The 20,316-nt window shown below is 36.7% G+C and overlaps 1 protein-coding gene across 2 annotated transcripts in view; it reads left to right on the forward strand.

Moving 5' to 3' along the window:
* Positions 1-20,316, forward strand: part of LOC110630393 — a 56,089-nt gene that overhangs the window by 7,625 nt on the left and 28,148 nt on the right. For both annotated transcript variants that reach the window (XR_002490381.2, XM_021777868.2), the window contains exons 6-14: positions 92-335; positions 410-798; positions 924-1,050; positions 1,133-1,257; positions 8,733-9,391; positions 9,516-9,633; positions 9,727-9,843; positions 19,570-19,664; positions 19,948-20,096. Coding sequence is in view for 1 of the 2 variants with exons in the window: in XM_021777868.2 (XP_021633560.1) it covers positions 92-335; positions 410-798; positions 924-1,050; positions 1,133-1,257; positions 8,733-9,391; positions 9,516-9,633; positions 9,727-9,843; positions 19,570-19,664; positions 19,948-20,096 (2,023 nt within the window). In the remaining variant the exon portion in view is untranslated. The remainder of the gene's footprint in view (positions 1-91; positions 336-409; positions 799-923; positions 1,051-1,132; positions 1,258-8,732; positions 9,392-9,515; positions 9,634-9,726; positions 9,844-19,569; positions 19,665-19,947; positions 20,097-20,316) is intronic.

Genomic DNA, 20,316 nt, shown 5'->3' on the forward strand with positions numbered 1-20,316 from the left:
GTGAATTTTCTTGCATGCGAATCTTGATTTTGTTTACCAATACATGCTATTGTAATGTGAGTGACAAGATAAACATTATGCTATTGGGCAGGGTGGTCTTCTGTTCCTTGAAACCACAGCTGTGATGATGTTTGCTCGATGCTTTGTTTTGTATCTTCATCGCATTGCAAACCTTTTATCTATTATAAAAACATCTGTTAAGGAAGTTGAAAATTCTGAACATGAGGCCCAAGAGAGGACACATGCAAGGCTACAACCTCTCTGGGAACTGCCTGAGGCTTCTTCCATAGATGTGTCTCAGTTTTCTCTTATTTTCATTATTGAAGATGATTCTGGTATACATCCTTTCTTGTGTTAAATCTGATCATTATTCTCCATAAAATTATAATGTGTAGTTTAATTTGTACAGGTGAGCTTCAGGAACTTGTGAGCGAGATTGATGTCCGTGTGAAACTTGAATCAGTAAATATGCTAAGGAAGTTCATGTTTGAGCTTTCTCGCATGTCAATCTTCTCTCAGGTCTTTAAAGAATGTTCAGAAAATGAAAATCAAATTCCTCATTTTTCTTCTGCCATATCGAATGAATCACCATCCCATTTTACAACTAGAGAACCCACTGTTGCGTTTCAGCATTTGAATGGAAGTCACATAATTCGTCAGAACTATATCTTGAATCATTTAGTTGCTTTCATATCAGCTGAGAAGCCAAAGGATGGTCCTCTGCCATTAAATCAGGCTTGGGTTGGCAATGGTTCTATTTCAGGTTTTCACCTGACTATATCTTTGTCTGAAATACAGGTGAATGATGTTAAGTTTCTGCTGTTTCTCTTTTCAAGACCTATATTATGTTAAACCTGCTGCTGATGCTTTGCTAGTCCTGTCAGTAAAGCATATATGTAACTTTTACTTCGCTATTATGTCAGATGCTTTCATCCATGGTTTCTTCTTTGTCTGGTGGATATAATGAAGACGCAACCAATGATCTGATAAAAAGGAGTTGGTCCAGTCAGCAAGAAACTGATTACAGTTTGGAAGACATGGTTCCTAATGGTATGTCTATTTTCAAGAACATTCCAATATTTCTTCCAAATTTGGGTGAGCTTGGACTAAACCCTATTCGTGAAATGTATAGGAGCAATTGTAGCCATTCAAGATGTGCATCAACACATGTACTTTGCAGTTGATGGAGGGGAAAACAAATATAGTTTGGTTGGCGTAATTCATTACTCCCTTATTGGAGAAAAGGCTCTTTTTAGGGTAAGATATTTTGATTTCTATTATCATTTAACACATCAACCTTTTTGACAAGTGCCAATTTCTTGAGAATTTTTCTAATGCAATTGTATCTCCACGTGTATTTTATCTGAAACAAACTGCATTATACAATATACATTCTAAATTCTTTTTATTTCTTTGTTGGTAAATTAATTGCAGTGGTTTCCTATATCTGCAGTAGCTGCTTTCTAGGACCTTGCATCAGTAAATTCTTGTTTAGTTTTTGGGAGATAGGCTCTTCGTTGGTTGGTCTGTTGCACAAACTTCCCTTCTTAATGCTTGGTTCATGCATATCTTGGCCTTGTGTCATGCTTAATTCTTGATTTGGATGTATCATATAAATTGTTCTGTTTTTCTTTATTCTTTTTTGCTTTTTCCTTTGTGATAGTTTAGGGTATAATATTAAGCTAGCTGATACTTGGACTAATTTGATTGATGGCCTTTGGACATTTAAAGTGACATCATGAAACTAAATTTCAATGCGTATGTCAGACTTGGAGACAAAGACATGGCATCTATTGGAGACTGGATATGCATTCATGCATTTATTAAGCTTCTTGTTTGTGATGACATCACCATTGTTGCATATTCATATTGTCTCTGTTATAGGTTGTCAAGCTTCTTGGTCCTCTGTTGGTATCAAGATGGTTTCTGTAGAAAGATAATATTTATTGTATATCACAATAGAGATTACAACCTATTTATACATGAGAGACGGTAACTAAACAGGAAGGAAAATCAAGCCTATGATTATACAATCCCTAAGATTAAGCAACTGACCCATCTATCAATATTTACTTCCTATATTAACATATTTACTTTCTATAACTTATAACACTCCCCCTCAAGTTGGATCATAAATGTTAATCATGCCCAACTTGTTACATATATAATCAACTCGAGTCCCATTTAGAGCTTTAGTGAAAATATCTCCTAATTGTTCTCCAGTTCGGATATGTCCTGTTGATATTATCTTTTGTTGGACCTTTTCACGAACAAAATGACAATCAATCTCGATGTGTTTAGTCCTCTCGTGAAATACTGGATTGGAGGCAATGTGGATAGCTGCTTGATTATCAGACCACAACTTAGCAGGCACCGAATTTGTGAACTCAACTTCTTCCAACAGTTGACGTACCCACAAGATTTCACAAACGGCTTGTGCCATAGCTCGATATTCAGATTTAGCACTAGAACGGGAGACTACATTTTGCTTCTTACTTTTCCATGAGACCAAGTTACCTCCCACAAAAACACAATACCCAGTAATTGACCTCCTATCAACTTTCGATCCTGCCCAATCAGCATCACAAAAGCATTCAATATTTGAGTGCCCATGGTTACCATAGAATAGGCCTCGCTCTGGGGCCCCTTTAAGGTAACAAAGAATTTGTCCCAGAGCATCCCACTGGGCAACAGTAGGAGAAGACATAAACTGACTTACCACACTCACTGAATATGCAATATCAGGACGAGTCACCGTCAAATAATTCAGCTTGCCAACTAATCTTCTATACCTTCCAGGATCTGCAAATGGCTCACTGTCTTCTGTGGTAAGTTGAAGGTTAGGGGTCATTGGGGCACTACAAGGCTTAGCACCCAATTTTCCTGTTTCTGCCAACAAATCAAGAACATATTTTCTTTGAGACAAGAAGATGCCTTTCTTACACCGCATAACTTCGATTCCCAAGAAATATTTCAAGGAACCCAAATCCTTTGTATGAAACTGTGTTTTAAGAAATTCTTTTAGGGATGTGATGCCAGCAATGTCACTTCCTGTGATAACGATATCATCCACATATACTACAAGCAGAATTACTCCACTATCAGAATTTCTATAAAACACTGAGTGATCACACTTACTCATCTTCATTCCAAACTGTTGGACCACCTCACTAAACCTGCCAAACCATGCCCGAGGACTCTGTTTCAAGCCATAAAGCGATTTTCGAAGTCTACAAACCTTATCTGACTCCCCCTGAGCAACAAAACCAGGTGGTTGCTCAATATAAACCTCCTCCTGAAGATCACCATAAAGAAAAGCATTTTTAATATCCAGTTGATGCAAAGGCCAATCATGAGTAGCCGCCAAGGAAATAAACAATCGGACAGATGCGAGCTTGGCAACTGGGGAGAATGTATCAGAATAGTCAACTCCATAAGTTTGTGCATAACCTTTGGCCACTAAACGGGCCTTGAGGCAAGCAATAACACCCAATAGCCCGCTTTCCTGGGGGCAAGGACATCAACTCCCAAGTACCATTAGTGTCAAGGGCCATCATTTCCTCTTCCATTGCAGCACGCCAACCAGGATGGGACAAAGCCTCAATAACAGGTTTGGGAATTGAAATAGAATCTAAAGCAGTGACAAAACAACGAGAAGAGGAGGATAATTGATCATAAGAGACACAAGATGAAATAGGATAAGTGCAAGTACGTTTACCTTTGCGAAGAGCAATGGGCAAATCCAAATCAGACAATGAAGGATCAGTAGGAGCAGGATCGGTTGACGAAGAAGCGGGTAGCGGAACGGAGTCAGAGTCCTCTAAGCGTCTGGAATACACATGAAAGATGGGAGGGCGACCTGGCACATGAGTGAAAGGTGTAGGAGTAGTCTGAGGAGACGAAGAGCGAACAGTGTATAACAAGAGGTCATCTTTCTCCTCTTGGGTGTTATAAACAGATGATGGCGGAAAAAACGGAGTGGACTCAAAGAATGTTACATCCGCAGACACAAGATACCGATTCAGATCATGAGAAAAACAACGATACCCTTTCTGACGTCGAGAGTAGCCAAGGAAGACACATTTGAGTGATTTGGGATCCAATTTAGTAACCTGTGGACGAACATCACGAACAAAACAAGTACAACCAAAGATACGTGGCTCAATAGGAAACAAAGATTTAGTGGGAAATAAAATGTTATAAGGGATATCACCATGAAGGATGGAGGAAGGCATGCGATTGATCAAAAAACAAGCAGTGGATACAGCATCAGCCCAAAAACATTTAGGTACCTTCATTTGGAATAAGAGGGCTCTAGCTACTTCAAGAAGATGTCGATTTTTTTTTTCAGCAACTCCATTTTGTGAAGGAGTGGCAACACAAGAGGACTGATGAAGAATCCCTTTTTGTAACAAATAAGATTGAAATTCTCCAGAGAGATACTCTTTAGCATTATCACTTTGCAATATACGGATGGAAGTATTGAATTGGGTTTGGATTTCAGCATAAAATGCACAAAAATAGAAAATAATTCTGAACGACTCTTCATTAAAAATAACCAAGTAGTACGAGAGAAATTATCAACAAAAGTAACAAAATACTTAAAGCCAGACTTAGACACAACAGGACAAGGACCCCAAACCTCTGAATGGACTAACTCAAAGGGAGACGAAGCCTGTTTATTGACTCGAGACAGTGTAGGTAAACGATGATGTTTGGCAAATTGACAAGACTCACAATCTAGAATAGACAAAGAATGAAACTGTGGATATAACTTCTTCAAAACCGAGAGAGAAGGATGCCCTAAACGACAATGAACATCAAAAGGTGTTAAACGTGTGGAGCATAACAGAGATCGAGGAGATCGAGGTAGTTGCTGATCCAAGACGTAAAGACTCTCTGACTCACTTCCTCTACCAATAATCTGCTTCGTCGAAAGATCCTGAAAAACACAGTGATCAGGAAAGAATGAGACATAACAATTCAATGCACGAGTGAGTTTACTCACGGAAAGCAAATTAAATGCGAACTTAGGGAGACATAACACAGAGGATACAGAAAGAGAAGGGGTTAAGTTGACATGACCAGAACCCATGACAGACGATTTAGTGCCATCAGCAAGAGTAACATAAGAAGGCGATGTATGAGACTCAAGATTGGACAAAAGGGTAGAATTACCTGACATATGATCGGTAGCACCAGAATCAATAACCCATTTGGAGGATGAAGACACAAGACATGCAGTAGAGTTACCTGACTCGGCAATTGCAGTGATAGAGGAGGAATTAGAAGATTTTATAGATGCCTGGTATTGGATGAATTGTGCATACTCATCTGCAGATATCAAAATTCCCTGATCGGAAGATCCATTCAATTTGTGTTCCGTGATTTTAGTCATCATAGGAATCACATCAGTTACGGTGGTGGTTTTAACTTCAGCCATAAGGACAACCAACCCAAAAACGATAGCAACAAAAGAAGCACAGAATCAGAAAACAGTACCCGGCGTGAACAGTACCGATGAACAGTACCACATGAACAATACCGATGAACAGCACCCGTGAACAGTGCCGATGAACAGTACCAAATAAAACACCTCCACCCAACACCCGAACGGCAAACAAACCTCAAATCTGACAAGGAGTCGGTGTGGTGACTCCAGCGATGGTGAGATCCAAATGTTACCCTTTATGGATAACCCAAATGAACGGAGCCCTAAGTCTCCAAAAAAATTTTAAAACTTTACGAGAGAGAAAAGATAAAAAAAATCTCTATGAGAAAGGTTTTGATACCATGTAGAAAGATAATATTTATTGTATATCACAATAGAGATTACAATCTATTTATACATGAGAGACGGTAACTAAACAGGAAGGAAAATCAAGCCTATGATTATACAATCCCTAAGATTAAGCAACTGACCCATCTATCAATATTTACTTTCTATATTAACATATTTACTTTCTATAACTTATAACAGTTTCATAGTAATAATTGTATAGGCAATCTGAATAAAGTCCATTGTTGGTTGTATGGGCTTATCTGTTGACTTGTGAAAACTAAACTATATGAGAAGATGAAAGTCATCTACTATATTTGTCAATTTGGAATTCTTGTTCGCTTGAGGATTTTGTTTCCAATCCATGCTGTGGTGAGGTTGTATCATTTTGGGGCATGTTTGTACATTGCTTCATGCTTCAAGTTCTCCGCAACTTGTAAGATAGGACCTGTGATTTAGGCTCAACAATGAATATGAATTAGAGAAGAAGAGGGAATTGAGGGAGAAAACAAAGGAGATAGTTCTTGTATATTGAGGGCATTTGGTATTTATATAGCTTCTAATAAAAGTCTATATATCTGAAGTCATGACACTACCTCCCCTGAAAATACTCTTGTCCCTGAGAAGAATTGAGTCTATAATTCATTGCTATCACCACCACCAACCAAAGTTTCTTCATGATACAAGATACGATAAAAAATCATTTGACTTCCTAATTAAATAGCAAGTCTGACATGCTAATCAACTTGTAAGCCAAACTTGTAGGCCAATTCCTACAGTGAGAGTGATATCAAATCTCTTCCTTTGCCTTCTCAATTCTCAGAGTCATTTTCTTTAAGGATGATGTAATTTTGTGAAATCAACTCAAACCATCGTCACCCAAATTGATATCACCACAGCCACCATAAACCTTGCATCTCCTTTTTCTACCAACCCTTTTTTTTTTCTCCAAATTTTTCTAGTAATAAGAAATAGCCTCCACCTTCATAAACTCTTAACAAATTTAGGGACAAAAATGGCTCTAGTACTATAGTGGATAGAAGAAATATGATCAGTTGCAAATTCATGATTATTCTTCTGAATTTTGAAATATTGATGAATCCCCTAGTATGTTTCAAGCCTTTGTTTTCCATTCTTGATATCAACGATCTTGCTATCTACACTTGAAGATCCCAATTCAGCACCACTGTTATTTTGAATTGGAATCCAAATTCAGATTCTTCACTAGGCTGAAGGAGTTGCCTAGACTCCAATGCAATTCTCAAAACATCCAGAATTTCCTCCATGTTTTGTGCCATAGGTGCACTGCAATTTCTGTTTATTGAATAATGGATTTAATTCATCAACAATCCCATCATACTTCATTGAGTCTTTATGAAGCATTTAAACCTTCATCAATTTCTTCCAGAAGACTTCGAAAATTACGATCCAAAAAATGCTGTTTTGCTCATCAACAATCCCATCATACTTCATTGAGTCTTTATGAAGCATTTAAACCTTCATCAATTTCTTCCAGAAGACTTCGAAAATTACAATCCAAAAAATGCTGTTTTGCTCCAAGATTCTGGAATTTAGGGTTTTTTGCGATTTAATTCTTCAATTCGAATTGCAAGCAGGTTTAGGCTTTGTGACAGACACAAAGGAGGGGACACAGAGGAGAAGGAGAAGGAGAAGGAGAAGAGTTTAAGGGAAAGAGAGAAAGAGAAAGAACTAAAGAAGGGAAGAGAGGAAGCATTAGTCTTGTAAATATACTATGCTTCCTCTCACAAAATACACTATGCTTCCTCTCGTAAAATATACTATGATACCAATTTTATGACCCATTATTCAGGCATTAAATGCAAATAGTGATGAAGAAGTGGAAATTGAGGGATAAAATAGAGGAGATAAGGGAGATAAGTAGGGATGGGGGAAAAAAATTCTAGAGAGGAAAGATAATTCTCATTGATGGATTCACACATCAGATTACAAGAGGATGTTTGGTATTTATATAGCTATTGATAATGTTATATTTCTAAGCCTTAACATTTATGTTTTGGGCTTTACAACGAAGGTTAATTAGGGAGGAAGAAGGGAGAATTAAGGGAGAAAACAGAGGAGATAGGGGAGAGAAGTAGAGGAACAGAAGAAAAGGAATTTTTATGAGGAAAGATGATTCTTGTATTGATTCACATATTTACAAGAGGATAATTGGTATATGATATAGCTACTAATAACAACCTATATTGCTGAAGTTCTGCTTGTTTGACAGTTTGAAATTCAAAAAATAAGTCAGGAGGACATGTTTCAGCACCACCATACACATCCCCTGGATAATATAACTCATCTAAAAATTTATTTCAGCTTATAATCTTTAAATCTAAGCCCAATAGAACCCAACTTTTAAGGTCAAGGCACGATTTTCAAAGCCCCATGGATCTGATGTAGCATTATTTTTTTCTTCCTGAAAATTCAGGCACAGTTTAAAAGAAACATTAAAGGACACTGTTACTGTCTCAGCCCAGTGATATTCACTAAGAGTGTAACTCATGTAGCAATAAAAGTAATACCTTTCCTTTTCTTTCATGACGGAAAAAAAAATCTTTGAAGATCCCAGAGAACTGCTGGAAAGCTTCTGCACTTCAACCAGCCTGCAACTGAAAAGAAACCTGCAAACAAGTAGATGGTGAATAACCACATGGTCAATGAAGAGATCCAGAAATCTTGCACAAACTCTCTCTAGTACCCAATTGATGTCGAACAGAAAATATAGAACATTAAAAGGAAGGAAAAGTCCTATAAATTTCATTGTTCAAATATGCTAAAACTTTGAAAATACCTAAATGACATAGGAATTTATGGAGCACTAATTAATCCTACTACTACTAGGAGTAGTGATGCATGCATATTTGAATAGTTGAATAAAGTTCCATTTGATTCATCATTTTGTAAGTCTGTTTGAACTTATTTGTAGGTCAAGCACCATAAACAAAAGATATGGAAATCATCAGTTCTGTGGTTTTCCTTCATATCTTTGCATGCTAAGAGTGATTCTGGTGAACCTTTGAGATTGAATTATCATCCTGGATCGGGTTTTGTTGGTATCTCCAGCACAAATGATAGTGGATGGTCTCTTTGGAGAACAATTTCTTGTGAGCCCAAAAGCTACAACGGTGATGTTGGCTGTGAGCCATATAATAATTTGGTTAAAAAGAAGTTTTATTTGGTCAATAAGAAGAATGACTGTGGTGTTGCTTTTGTTGATGGGACTCCTGAATTTGTTAGCAAGCCGGGAAATCCTTTCAAGTTTAAAGTATTCCAGCATCATGCTTTGGGTCACAATATTGCAAATTCAGACAGGCGTTATTTGGAGGCTTCTGGAGTATATTTGCTTTCTAGGGCACATGAGGGGGAAGGCACATCTTCTTATATGAGTGGAAGCGTTCAGATTAAGGTTGAGAACACTGATCTGACCATTGTTCATGAGCTGCCTGATACAAAGGACAGGTTTCCTCTCCTTCGTGGCTGCATCAATAATGTCCAAATCAATGTTCAAATTCTCTCTAATAAAACAAGAATTATGAGCACATCATTTGCTTTGTTTCATTTCTTTGATGCACAAAAAAGTTCATGGTGAGCATTTTATATTTTGGAGAGAATAATTTACTACTAATATTTTTCACTAGTTGCCTTTACATTAAAATTTATTCATATTTGGACAAGTTTTCATGATTTCCCTTCATTTTGTTGGATGTAGGAGAGAACTTGTCCATCCTGTTGAAATATCTACATTCTATAGATCAAGTTCCGAACTTCAGAGTTTGGAAACTATTCAGCAAAGAGTGCCAATTCATTTCTATTGCAGAACTAAGGAGGTAAGAAATATCATACATAGAATAATAAATTCTTCTTGCTGTTTTTTTTATGACTTCCAAGTTCCAACTTTCTTTGTTTTGGCTTATTGGCAGTTGGATATATCTCTAACTGAGATTTCATTAGATATACTACTCTTTGTGATTGGGGAATTAAAGTTGGCTGGTCCCTTTGCATTGAAAAACTCTATAGTTTTGACCAATTGCTGCAAGGTTTGTACTCTCTTTTGGAACTGGTTCATTTGCAAAATCCCTCCTTTGCTTTCTTTCCCAATTTCCTCGTATTGTGCCTATGTAAGCATTATTTCCTTGTGTGATATTAGTTTAATTTCAGCAATGGTTGTCAAAACTTACTTTTTTAACCTAGATCGGTCAGGAGTCATAAATTCAGATCTTAATATCAACTTGAAAAAAATAATCCTTAATATGTATGTATAATGCATAAAAAGTTGAAGTTACCTTTCTAAACCTTCCTTAAGCATACTATTCAAATTATTTTATTTTTAAAAGTAACATTTGTTCACTTACGTCATTAATTTGAGAATAACTTAAATCACATGACAAGTTGATAAGTTAATATTTATTTAAACTTCACATTTTAAAGCATTACAATTTTGCGAAGCCATAAATAAAAGTCATAATAGTATATTCACAATGAACGCTTTTCATATCTTGATAAATAATATGAAAAAAGATTGACACGATAATAACAATCCTATATATGCATGATTGTTATGTAGCACATGAATGATAGTCAGTAGTGCAATTTAATAATAGTTAGTAAGATCTGATATCTAAATCCTAAAACCTAGTGACGATATCACCTAAGCAAATAGTAAAGTTTACCATATATGAAAAGGCAATATTGTAGACTTAAACATTCAAACAGATACATCACAAATTTGTATAACCATCAATTTAAATATTTGAAATTTTAAAAGATAAAAACTATTTGAAAGCATGATTTTAACTTGATACCAAGTTTGTATACATTTTTAATTGTTTATAGACCTCCAACTCTAAATCATTCAAGGTAATCAAATATAACAGAAATATCACCATTCTTTTTGCTTAACAATTTGGAAAATTTAGTGTTTTAATAAGTTGTTAGGACCCATTGAAGGTTGAAATCCTGAGACTACCCACGTGTTGGACTGAAAAGTAATGGCAAGTGATACTGTGCCTGTCCTACAGGGTGAAATTTCTTTCTTTCTATTTTTCATTTCCCCTTTTTTTAATAGGTTAAAGTCTTCTCTAAATATGGAATAAAGTTTTGACATATGTTTTCTCTTGCTTGAGAACAATAATTGATATTGTATGTTTCATCAAGAGATCCAATTTGAACATGAATAATTTTGGGAAGAATTTTTTAATTCTATTCCAATTAAATTGATTTTTACAAGATTTGAATATTTATACACAAAGAATCAACCTAAATTAGGAATATTTACGATAAAAATAAAATCTCTATAATCAAGCCTAATTAGAACTCTCCTAATTAGGAACCTTCTATATTGGTCAACACTTCCTTCGAGTTGATATATAGATATCACACATGTCCAACTTGCAAACGAAGGTATGATAGGCCTTGTTACTGAGCCCTCTGCTAGCTGTTCATCAGAAGTCACATGATCTAATATCAAGACATCATTTATTAACTTCTATTTATTAACTTCTTTTTAATGAAGTGTCGATCAATCTCTATGTTATTCGTTCGGTCATTCGTTCGGTCATGTTGAACTGGATTGTGAGCTATATTGATGACAGCTTTGTCACAGTCTCTCTCCAATAGTTTCAATTCCTCCAACAATCACTGTAACCATAGGAGTTCACAAACATCTTATACCGTTGTCTATATTCCACTTCAGCACTTGATCGAGTAATAACACTTTATTTTTTGCTTCTCTAAGTGACAAGGTTTCCTCCCACGTATGCAGTAACTACCAGTTGATTTCTATCGTCAAGGGATCCAATCCAATATGCATATGTGAATGCATGTATGCGAACATGACCGTGTTTAGCGAATAGGAGACCTTTTTTAGGAGTAAACGTCAAGTATCGCAGAATGCGAAAAACAGCTTGCATGTGAGACTCATGAGAATCATGCATAAACTGACTAATTAAGTTGACTGCATACACTATGTCTGGTCAAGCATGTGAAAAATAAATCAGTCTGCCTACCAATGCAACCTAACATGCTAGTTTCTTTCAAAAGATTTAGAATGTATTTTCTCTAAGAAATAAAGATTCCCCGCTTTGATTTGGCAACCTTGATTCCCAGGAAATATTGTAGTTTTTCTAGATTTTTAATTTCGAACTTCTGAGCCAAAAGATTTTTCGGACGAGTCATCTCTTCAGTGTCATCCCCTATCATTACTATGTTATCAACATAGACTATGAGAAGAGTAATTTTACCCTTGTGAAGTTTGATAAATAGGGTATGGTTAGTATTGCTCTCTTGATAGCCAAAGAAAATCATAACTCTGCTAAATTGATCAAACTAAGCTCTTTGTGACTGCTCAATTCATACAAAGCTTTCTTTAGCCTGCACACCTTTGTATTTTTTCATCAGCAAATTCAAGAGGGATTTTCATATACACTTCCTCCTTCAAGTCTCCATGGAGAAATGCATTTTTCACATCAAATTGTTGTAGGTCAAAGTTGATAGTGTAAAATAGCTATACTTTGATTGAGTTTATATTGGCATCAGGGGCAAATGTCTCCTGGTAATCCTCCGCAGGTTTGACTGTATCCCTTGGTAACTAGTCTAGACTTGAATCTTTCAATTGATCCATCTGTTTTGTGCTTCACAGTAAACACCCATTTGCAGCTAATCGGGTTTTCTAGGTGGAAGAGACAAACTCTCAGGTCTCATTTTTAGCCAAGACTTTCATTTCTTCAATTATTACTCCCTTCCAATTAGAATCTTTGAGAGCTTCCTTCTAATTGTGGGATAGACACAGAGGAAATAGACAAAACAAAGTCTATATAGGATGGAGGCAAAGAATCATAAGAGGGAAAGTTAGAAATAGAGTACTTTGTGTAAGATCTAACTCTTTTTCTTTAAGCAATTGGTTTATTTAGATCATTAATGGGCTCAAGGTTCAGGGATGATTCACCAGATGGAGAAAAGGAAGATTCATGACACTGAGTAGGTTGTACAATGGCTTTTTCTGCTTTTGTTTTTGAAGAATTTTGGGAAAATTTAGAGAATTTTTATATTTTACTCTTAATCTTTACAATTGGTCTACATGGCTATTTATACACAAAGAATTATATCTAAACAGGAAGCAAATAATCAAATAATAATTACAGAGATAATTAAGGATCCTAATCAAATTAAATCATATCCCTAGAATCAGCTAAGATCAGTAAATAAGTCAACACTCCCCTTCAAGTTGGTGCATAGATGTTGCACATGCCCAACTTGCAAATCAAATTATGGTAGATGTTGTTGTTGAGCGCTTTAGTAAACACATCTGCAATTTGCCCAGTAGAAGTCACATGAACTAGGTTCAAGACATCGTCTGTTAATTTTTCTTTAATGAAGTGCTGATCAATTTCAATGTGTTTCGTCCGGTCATGTTGGACTGGATTTTGTGCTGTACTTGTAGCAGCTTTATTGTCACAATACAGAGTTATCTTGTCTCTCTCGTGCAACCTCAACTCCCTCAATAACTTCTGCAACCATAAGAGTTCACACACACTTTGGGCCATTGCTCTGTATTCTGCTTCAGCACTTGACCGAGCAACAACACTTTGTTTTTTACTCCTCCAGGTAACAAGGTTTCCTCCCACAACTGTGCAGTAGCCAGAGGTGGATCTCCTGTCATTGAGAGATCCTGCCCAATCTGCATCTGTAAAAGCTTCAACTCGGAGGTGACCATGTTTGGAGTAAAAAAGCCCTTTCCCTGGTGCAGACTTTAGGTATCTCAAGATGCGAAATACAGTCTGCATATGAGTCTCGCGAGGGTCATGCATGAATTGACTGACTAAGCTAACAGCATAGGCTATATCCGGTCGAGTGTGTGAGAGATAAATCAACCTTCCTACCAATCTCTGATATCTTCCAATATCCACGGACTCACCAGTTCTTGCTTCCAGCTTGTAATTACTTTCAATGGGAGATTCTGCTGGTTTACACCCTATCATACCAGTTTCTTCCAAAAGATCCAGAATGTACTTTCTTTGGGAGATGAAAATTCCTTTTTCTGATCTAGCCACCTCGATACCTAGGAAATATTGCAGTTTTCCTAGATCTTTGATTTGAAATTCCTGAGTCAACAACCTCTTTAGTTGAGCCATTTCCTCTTTGTCATCACCTGTCACCACTATATCATCAATATACACAATAAGAAGGGTTATCTTACCCTTGTGATGTTTGATAAACAAAGTGTGATCAGCATTGCTTTGTTGGTAGTCAAAAGACATCATGGCTCTGCTAAACCTGTCAAACCAAGCTTTGGAAGATTGTTTTAGCCCATACAAAGCCTTTTTTAACCTGCACCCCTTTCCTTGTGTCTTCTCATCAGCGAACCCAGGAGGAATTTCTATGAACACTTCTTCCTGTAAATTTCCATGAAGAAAAGCATTCTTCACATCAAACTGTTGCAAGTCGCAGTCCAAGTTGGCTGCGTCAGATAACAGAATTCTGATTGAGTTCATTTTTGCAACTGGGGCAAATGTCTCTTGGTAATCCACTCCATAAGTTTGGGTGAATCCTTTAGCAATCAATCTGGCCTTAAACCATTCAATTGTGCCATCAGCTTTGTGTTTCACTGTGAACACCCATTTACAGCCAACGAGTTTCTTTCCAGGTGGGAGAGTGACAAGCTCCCAGGTCTCATTTTTAGCCAATGCTTTCATCTCTTCGCTCCCTTCCATTTAGGATCTGCAAGAGCTTTCTTCCAATCCTGTGGAATAGACACAGGAAATAGACAAGGCAAAGGCTCTATAGGAAGGAGACAAGGATTCATAAGAAATAAAGTTAGAAATAGGGTGTTTAGTACAAGATCTGATCCCTTTTCTTTGTGCAATAAGTTTATCTAAGTCATTGGAGTATTCAAGAGTTGTGAGTAACTCACCAGAAAAAGATTCTTGATTGGGTAACTCACCAGAAGAAGATTCTTGACTCTGAGTAGACTGTATAATGGCTTCTTCTGCCTTGTCTCTCCTCGAATACCTTCTCAAATCTGGCTTGTTCAAACGACCAATTCTCTCTTCCTGATTGGACATCTCCCCCTGTCTACTAGAACTCAAACTCTAGTTGAACCATATCATTCAGAATCACAGAATTCGAGATCACCTCTTCTTGCTCATTATTCTCCCCCTGAAGAGGTGAATATGTGGTACTGAAGTAGGGTTCAGTTTCTCGGAAGGTAACATCCATACTGACTAAGTATTTCCTAGAGGGAGGGTGATAACACTTGTATCTTTTCTGTGTCGAAGAATACCCAACAAACACACATTTAAGGGCCTTGGGATCCAATTTCCCTGCCGTCCTAGTATGGACAAAGCAAACACACCCAAATACTTTTGGTGGAACAACGTATGAATTCTTCCCTTTTAGAACTGCCAAAGGACTCATAAAGTCAAGGGTCTTGAGAGGCATTCTATTGATAAGATAAGCAGATGCAAGGATTGCATCTCCACAATATGCTTTGGGTAGATTCATGGTGAACATAAGAGATCGAGCTACCTCCAATAAATGCCTATTTTTTCTCTTAGCAACTCTATTTTGAGCACTAGTATAAGGACAACTAGTCTAGTGTACTATCCCATTACTCTCCAAATAAGCAGAAAAACTACTATCCATGTATTCTCTTCCATTGTCAGTTCTCAAAATTTTCACCTTAGTATCAAATTGAGTACAAACTATCTTATGAAATGATTGAAAACAAGAAAAGACATCACTTTTAGCTTTAATCAAATAGACCTAAGTCATTCGAGTGCAACAATCAATAAAGGTGACAAACCATCGATTACTAGACAAGGAGACAGTTTGAGTAGACCCCCAAACATCAGAATGAATAGTCGCGAAAGAAATTTGACTTTTATTATAACTCAAAGGATAGGATGTTCTAGTGTGTTTAGCATACTCACAAGCATCACAAAATAGAGAATCAAATTGAGTTCTAGCAAACAAATTAGGATAAAGTTTTTCTAAGGCAAAAAATGATGGATGCCCTAACCGTCTGTGCCACTGTATTATTTCCTGATTGACATCCTTATTTTCTCCAAAACAGACTTGAGATATCGAAGAACCTGGATCACCCTCCAATATATATAAGTCATCATGCAGCCTACCATTGCCAATCCTCTTCCTTGTGCGAAGATCCTGAATAACACAATGATTAGGAAAGAATTCAATTTTACAGTTCATTGGTGATAGCACTGACAGATAAAAGATTGACAAGAAAGTGGGGAACATGGAGGACAGATGATAATTTAATGTTGGATGTGCAAATAACAGAACATGTTCTGGATATGGGAGTAAAAGAGCCATCAGCAATTCTGACACTATCTTTGGTTAGAGAAGGAAAATAATTGAAAAAACCTTTAGAAGAGCCTTTCATGAGTCTATTCGCACCAGAATCGATAATCCATGGAATATTATTAAGAGAGGAAGCATTACCTTCTGCCATCGACACCCTTTTACCTTCTGTCATGGTAAAGGTTTATGAACCGTGACAGAATAGGAGGTATCCAAGGTTGTACACACAAGAGAGCCCAATCGATTCACCAAAAAACCGGGTAGCAGCACGGGAAGGCTAGAAAGATGGTCGAAATCGTCGCCGAAGTGATCGGAGTGGCAAAGCAGCGTCACGCGATGGGTCACGCGTCGGGAAGCGATGGGTCATGCACCGGGAAAGGGAGGCTCGTGAGCCTCACGCGCAGTTTTTTCTGGCGTCAGAGCTGGGTGATCGGCCAGCGACAGTCCGACGATTCTCCTGGTGCTGGCGGTGAGAGGAGAATAGGCTCCTAAATAGGTTAGTACCAAAAAAGTAGATCTAGTGTTTTGAAACCCTAAAGAGAAAAAATTGAATTTGAGCCCTAAAATCAGGAAAATGCTCTGATACCATGAAGAATTTTGGGAAAATTTAGAGAATTTTTGTATTTCACTTTTAATCTTTACAATTGGTCTACATGGCTATTTATACACAAAGAATTACATCTAAACAGGAAGCAAATAATCAAATAATAATTACAGAGATAATTAAGGATCCTAATCAAATCAAATCATATCCCTAGAATCATTTAGGATCAGTAAATAGGTCAACAGTTTTGTCTCTTATTGAGTATCTCCTTAAATTTGATTTATTCAAACGCTCAATTCAGTCACCTAATTACTAATAGTCTCCCTTTGTATAGCAGTCTCCTCTAGAGTAAAACATTCTAGAGTTATAGGACCAAGAATCATCTCTTCTCTCTCATTGTCCTTTCTCTAAAAAAATGATGGGTAGTACTGAAGTAAGGTTCAGTTTCTATAAATGTAACATTTATACTAACAAAGTATTTTCTAGATGGAGCTTCTGCGTAGGAGAGTACCCAACAAACACACATTTAAGAGCCTTCGGATTGAGCTTTCCTCCTGTCCTATTATGAATAAAACACGTGTATCCAAACACTTTTGGTGAAACAGTATAAGCATTTTTCTCTTGTAGCATCTCTAAAGGGCTTTTAAATGTAAAAGTTTTGAGAAACATTCTATTAATGAGATAAGCTGCGACTACTCCCCAATAGATTTTTGGAAAGTTCATAGTGAAAAGGAGAGATCGGACTACTTCCAATAGGTGCCTATTTTTTTCTTTCAGCAACACGAGCATTAGGATAACTAGTTTGATGCAATATCCCATTAGATTTCAAATAAGCACAAAAATGACCATCCATGTACTTTGTATCTATCAGTTTTCGAAACTTTTATCTTAGCATCAAACTGAATACAAATCATTTGCAAAAAGATTGAAAGCAAGAAACCACATCACTATTTGCCTTTAACAAATAAATTCAAGTTATGCGAGTGCAACAATCAATAAAAGTAACAAATCAATGATTACCAGATAGACCGTTTGCGTAGGTCCCCAAATGTAAGAATGGATGGTCACAAAAGGGATCGTACTTTTATTGTTACTAGAGGGATAAGAGATTCTTGTATGCTTGCTCACAAGCATCACAAACTAAAGAACCACATTGAGTTTTGAAAAATAAATCATGATAAATTTTCTCTAAAATAAAGAAGGATGGGTGTCATAACCGTCGATGCCCCTGTATAATTTCCTGATTGACATTCTGATTTCTTACAAAAAAATGTCTGAGCTGAATTCAAACTCAGATTCCCTTTCAACATATATAAGCCAGTGCAGTCTATTATTGTCAATTCTCTTCCCAGTCCTTAATAACACAATGATTAGGAAAAAATTTACAGTTAAGTGCTTTGGTGAGAGCACTAACAGATAAAAGATTAATAGGAAAATAAGGACATGAAGAACAGATGATAGCTTGATATTTAGAGTACAAACAATAGAACCGGTTTCAGAGACAGGAGTGAAGGAACCATCCATCGGCTATTCTGATAGTATGCTTTTGTAGACATGGAAGATAATTAAGGAAGTTTTTAGAAGAGCTTGTCATATGTCTATTTGTGCTAGAATCAATAATCCATGGAGCAAAATCAGTAGATGAAACGAAATCATTATCACAGGCCCTTACATTTTTCACATTAGTCACTTTCTTGTCTGTCATTTTAAGCAGGAAAAAAATTTTATTTTTCAAAATAGGTAAAGAACTATTGTTCACTGGAGAAGGACCTACGCGCCGGCTCTTTTTGCAGACATGGAAGATAATTAAGGAAGTCTTTAGAAGAGCCTGTCATATGTCTATTTGTGCAAGATTCAATAACCCATGGAGCAAAATCAGTAGATGAAACGAAATCATTATCAGAGGCTACTTACATTTTCCACATTAGTCACTTTCATGTCTGTCATTTCAAGGAGAAAAAAATTTTTTTTTTGTCAAAACAGGTAAAGAACTACTGTTTACCGAAGGACCTACGGGCCGGTGGGTATAGGTCGGAAAAACCAACCACAGTGACCGGACCAGTGACCTCCGTCGGATAACGCATCACGCGTTGTTAGAAGGAGGTGCGTGGGACTAACGCGCCGAGAATGATGAGGCGTATGTGCCTACGCACTGGATTTTGGTCACCAAAACTTGTGGAACAGCCAGCAACGTCACTGCAACTCCTCTAATGCTAGCAGTGAGAGAAAAAAGTAGGTCTAGATGGGAAAACCCCAAAGAGCAGTAGGTTGCTAGGATTAATGAAAAAATTTCAGATGTTAGAATCTGAAATTAAACCCAAAAAACAGCCACAAGGCTCTGGTACCATGTTAAATCTAGGCTAAACCTAACTCACCCCAAAAGCTAGCTTAAGGGGAAGAGTAAAAGGGGGCACATTGCCCCTTTCCCAGCGCCCAAACCACACTGACCACACTGGAGCGTGATACATTTATGAGAGGCCTAACATCGGTGGGAGCTATGATACCATGAAGAATTTTGGGAAGAATTTCTGAATTGATCTTTTATAAGGGTTGAATATTTATATACAAAAAATCCACCTAAATTAGGAATATTTACAATAAAAATAAAATTTCTGTAATCAAGTCTAATTAGATCCAAAGATTTGAATTCTCTTAATTAGAAACCTTCTATGTTGATCAACAGAACATAATATGGTCGTATTAGTGGTGCTACTTTTACCAAATCCAGGTACTATAGTAGGAGATGGGGAAATGTATGTGCTGTTTCTCTTTTTAATAAGTAATATGTCATTACAGATGTGCTTTTCTCTCTCTACTGGTGTTACAATCTTTCTATCATATTCTCATGCTAATTTTTTGTCTGCTATAGAGAGAAGTGTTACAGCTATGTTTGCCATTTCAGGTGGAAAACCAGTCAGGTTTGAATCTTGTTTGTCACTTCAATAATAACAGAAGTGTGACAATAGCCAGAAAACAGTCTGCTTCTGTATTTCTAAGGTAACTTATTTAATATTTATAATTTTCATGAATTCATTGGGCATGATAATCTGAAAATTGAACTCTATCCCTGACGTTGATCCAATTTAATCTTGATAAAAAAAATTTATGCTTGCATGGGTTATAGTTATCACTCACTTGCTAAGGAACCATTTGATTCCTCAAAAAATTCTTAGTTACATATTAGAGTGTGTGTGCACATGCATGCATGCCATGTCTTGTTTTTTATAATTAGATTAGCGTCTGATTGACTAATAACTTTTTATTATTATTCATTGCAAAGGCAGCCAGTATTGGCAAGTGAACCTCCAGAAAGTACATCTGTTTCAATTCAACTTTCTAATCTTGGATCTTTTGCAACTACTTCACTTCATCTTTCTCTTTCAAGAACTCAAACACTTGCTTGGAGAACGCGCATAATGTCACTTCCAGGTATATTAGTGTCACTGTTGAACAGGACATTAGCTACTCTGTCTCTGCATGATGGACTCAAATAACAGTTGATAGTTACTGTATATTACTGTTGGTGTAATTATCCATATACAAAATGATACTTTTTTTTTCTTTTTCGAAGTTGGTCAATTTATTTAGTGGTTTTTTTAGCAAAGTTGTAGATCCTGAGGATTGAATTTATTAATTTTCATCCCTGAAC

This window comes from Manihot esculenta, chromosome 13 (genome assembly GCF_001659605.2).
Source record: "Manihot esculenta cultivar AM560-2 chromosome 13, M.esculenta_v8, whole genome shotgun sequence".
Lineage (NCBI taxonomy): Eukaryota > Viridiplantae > Streptophyta > Magnoliopsida > Malpighiales > Euphorbiaceae > Manihot > Manihot esculenta.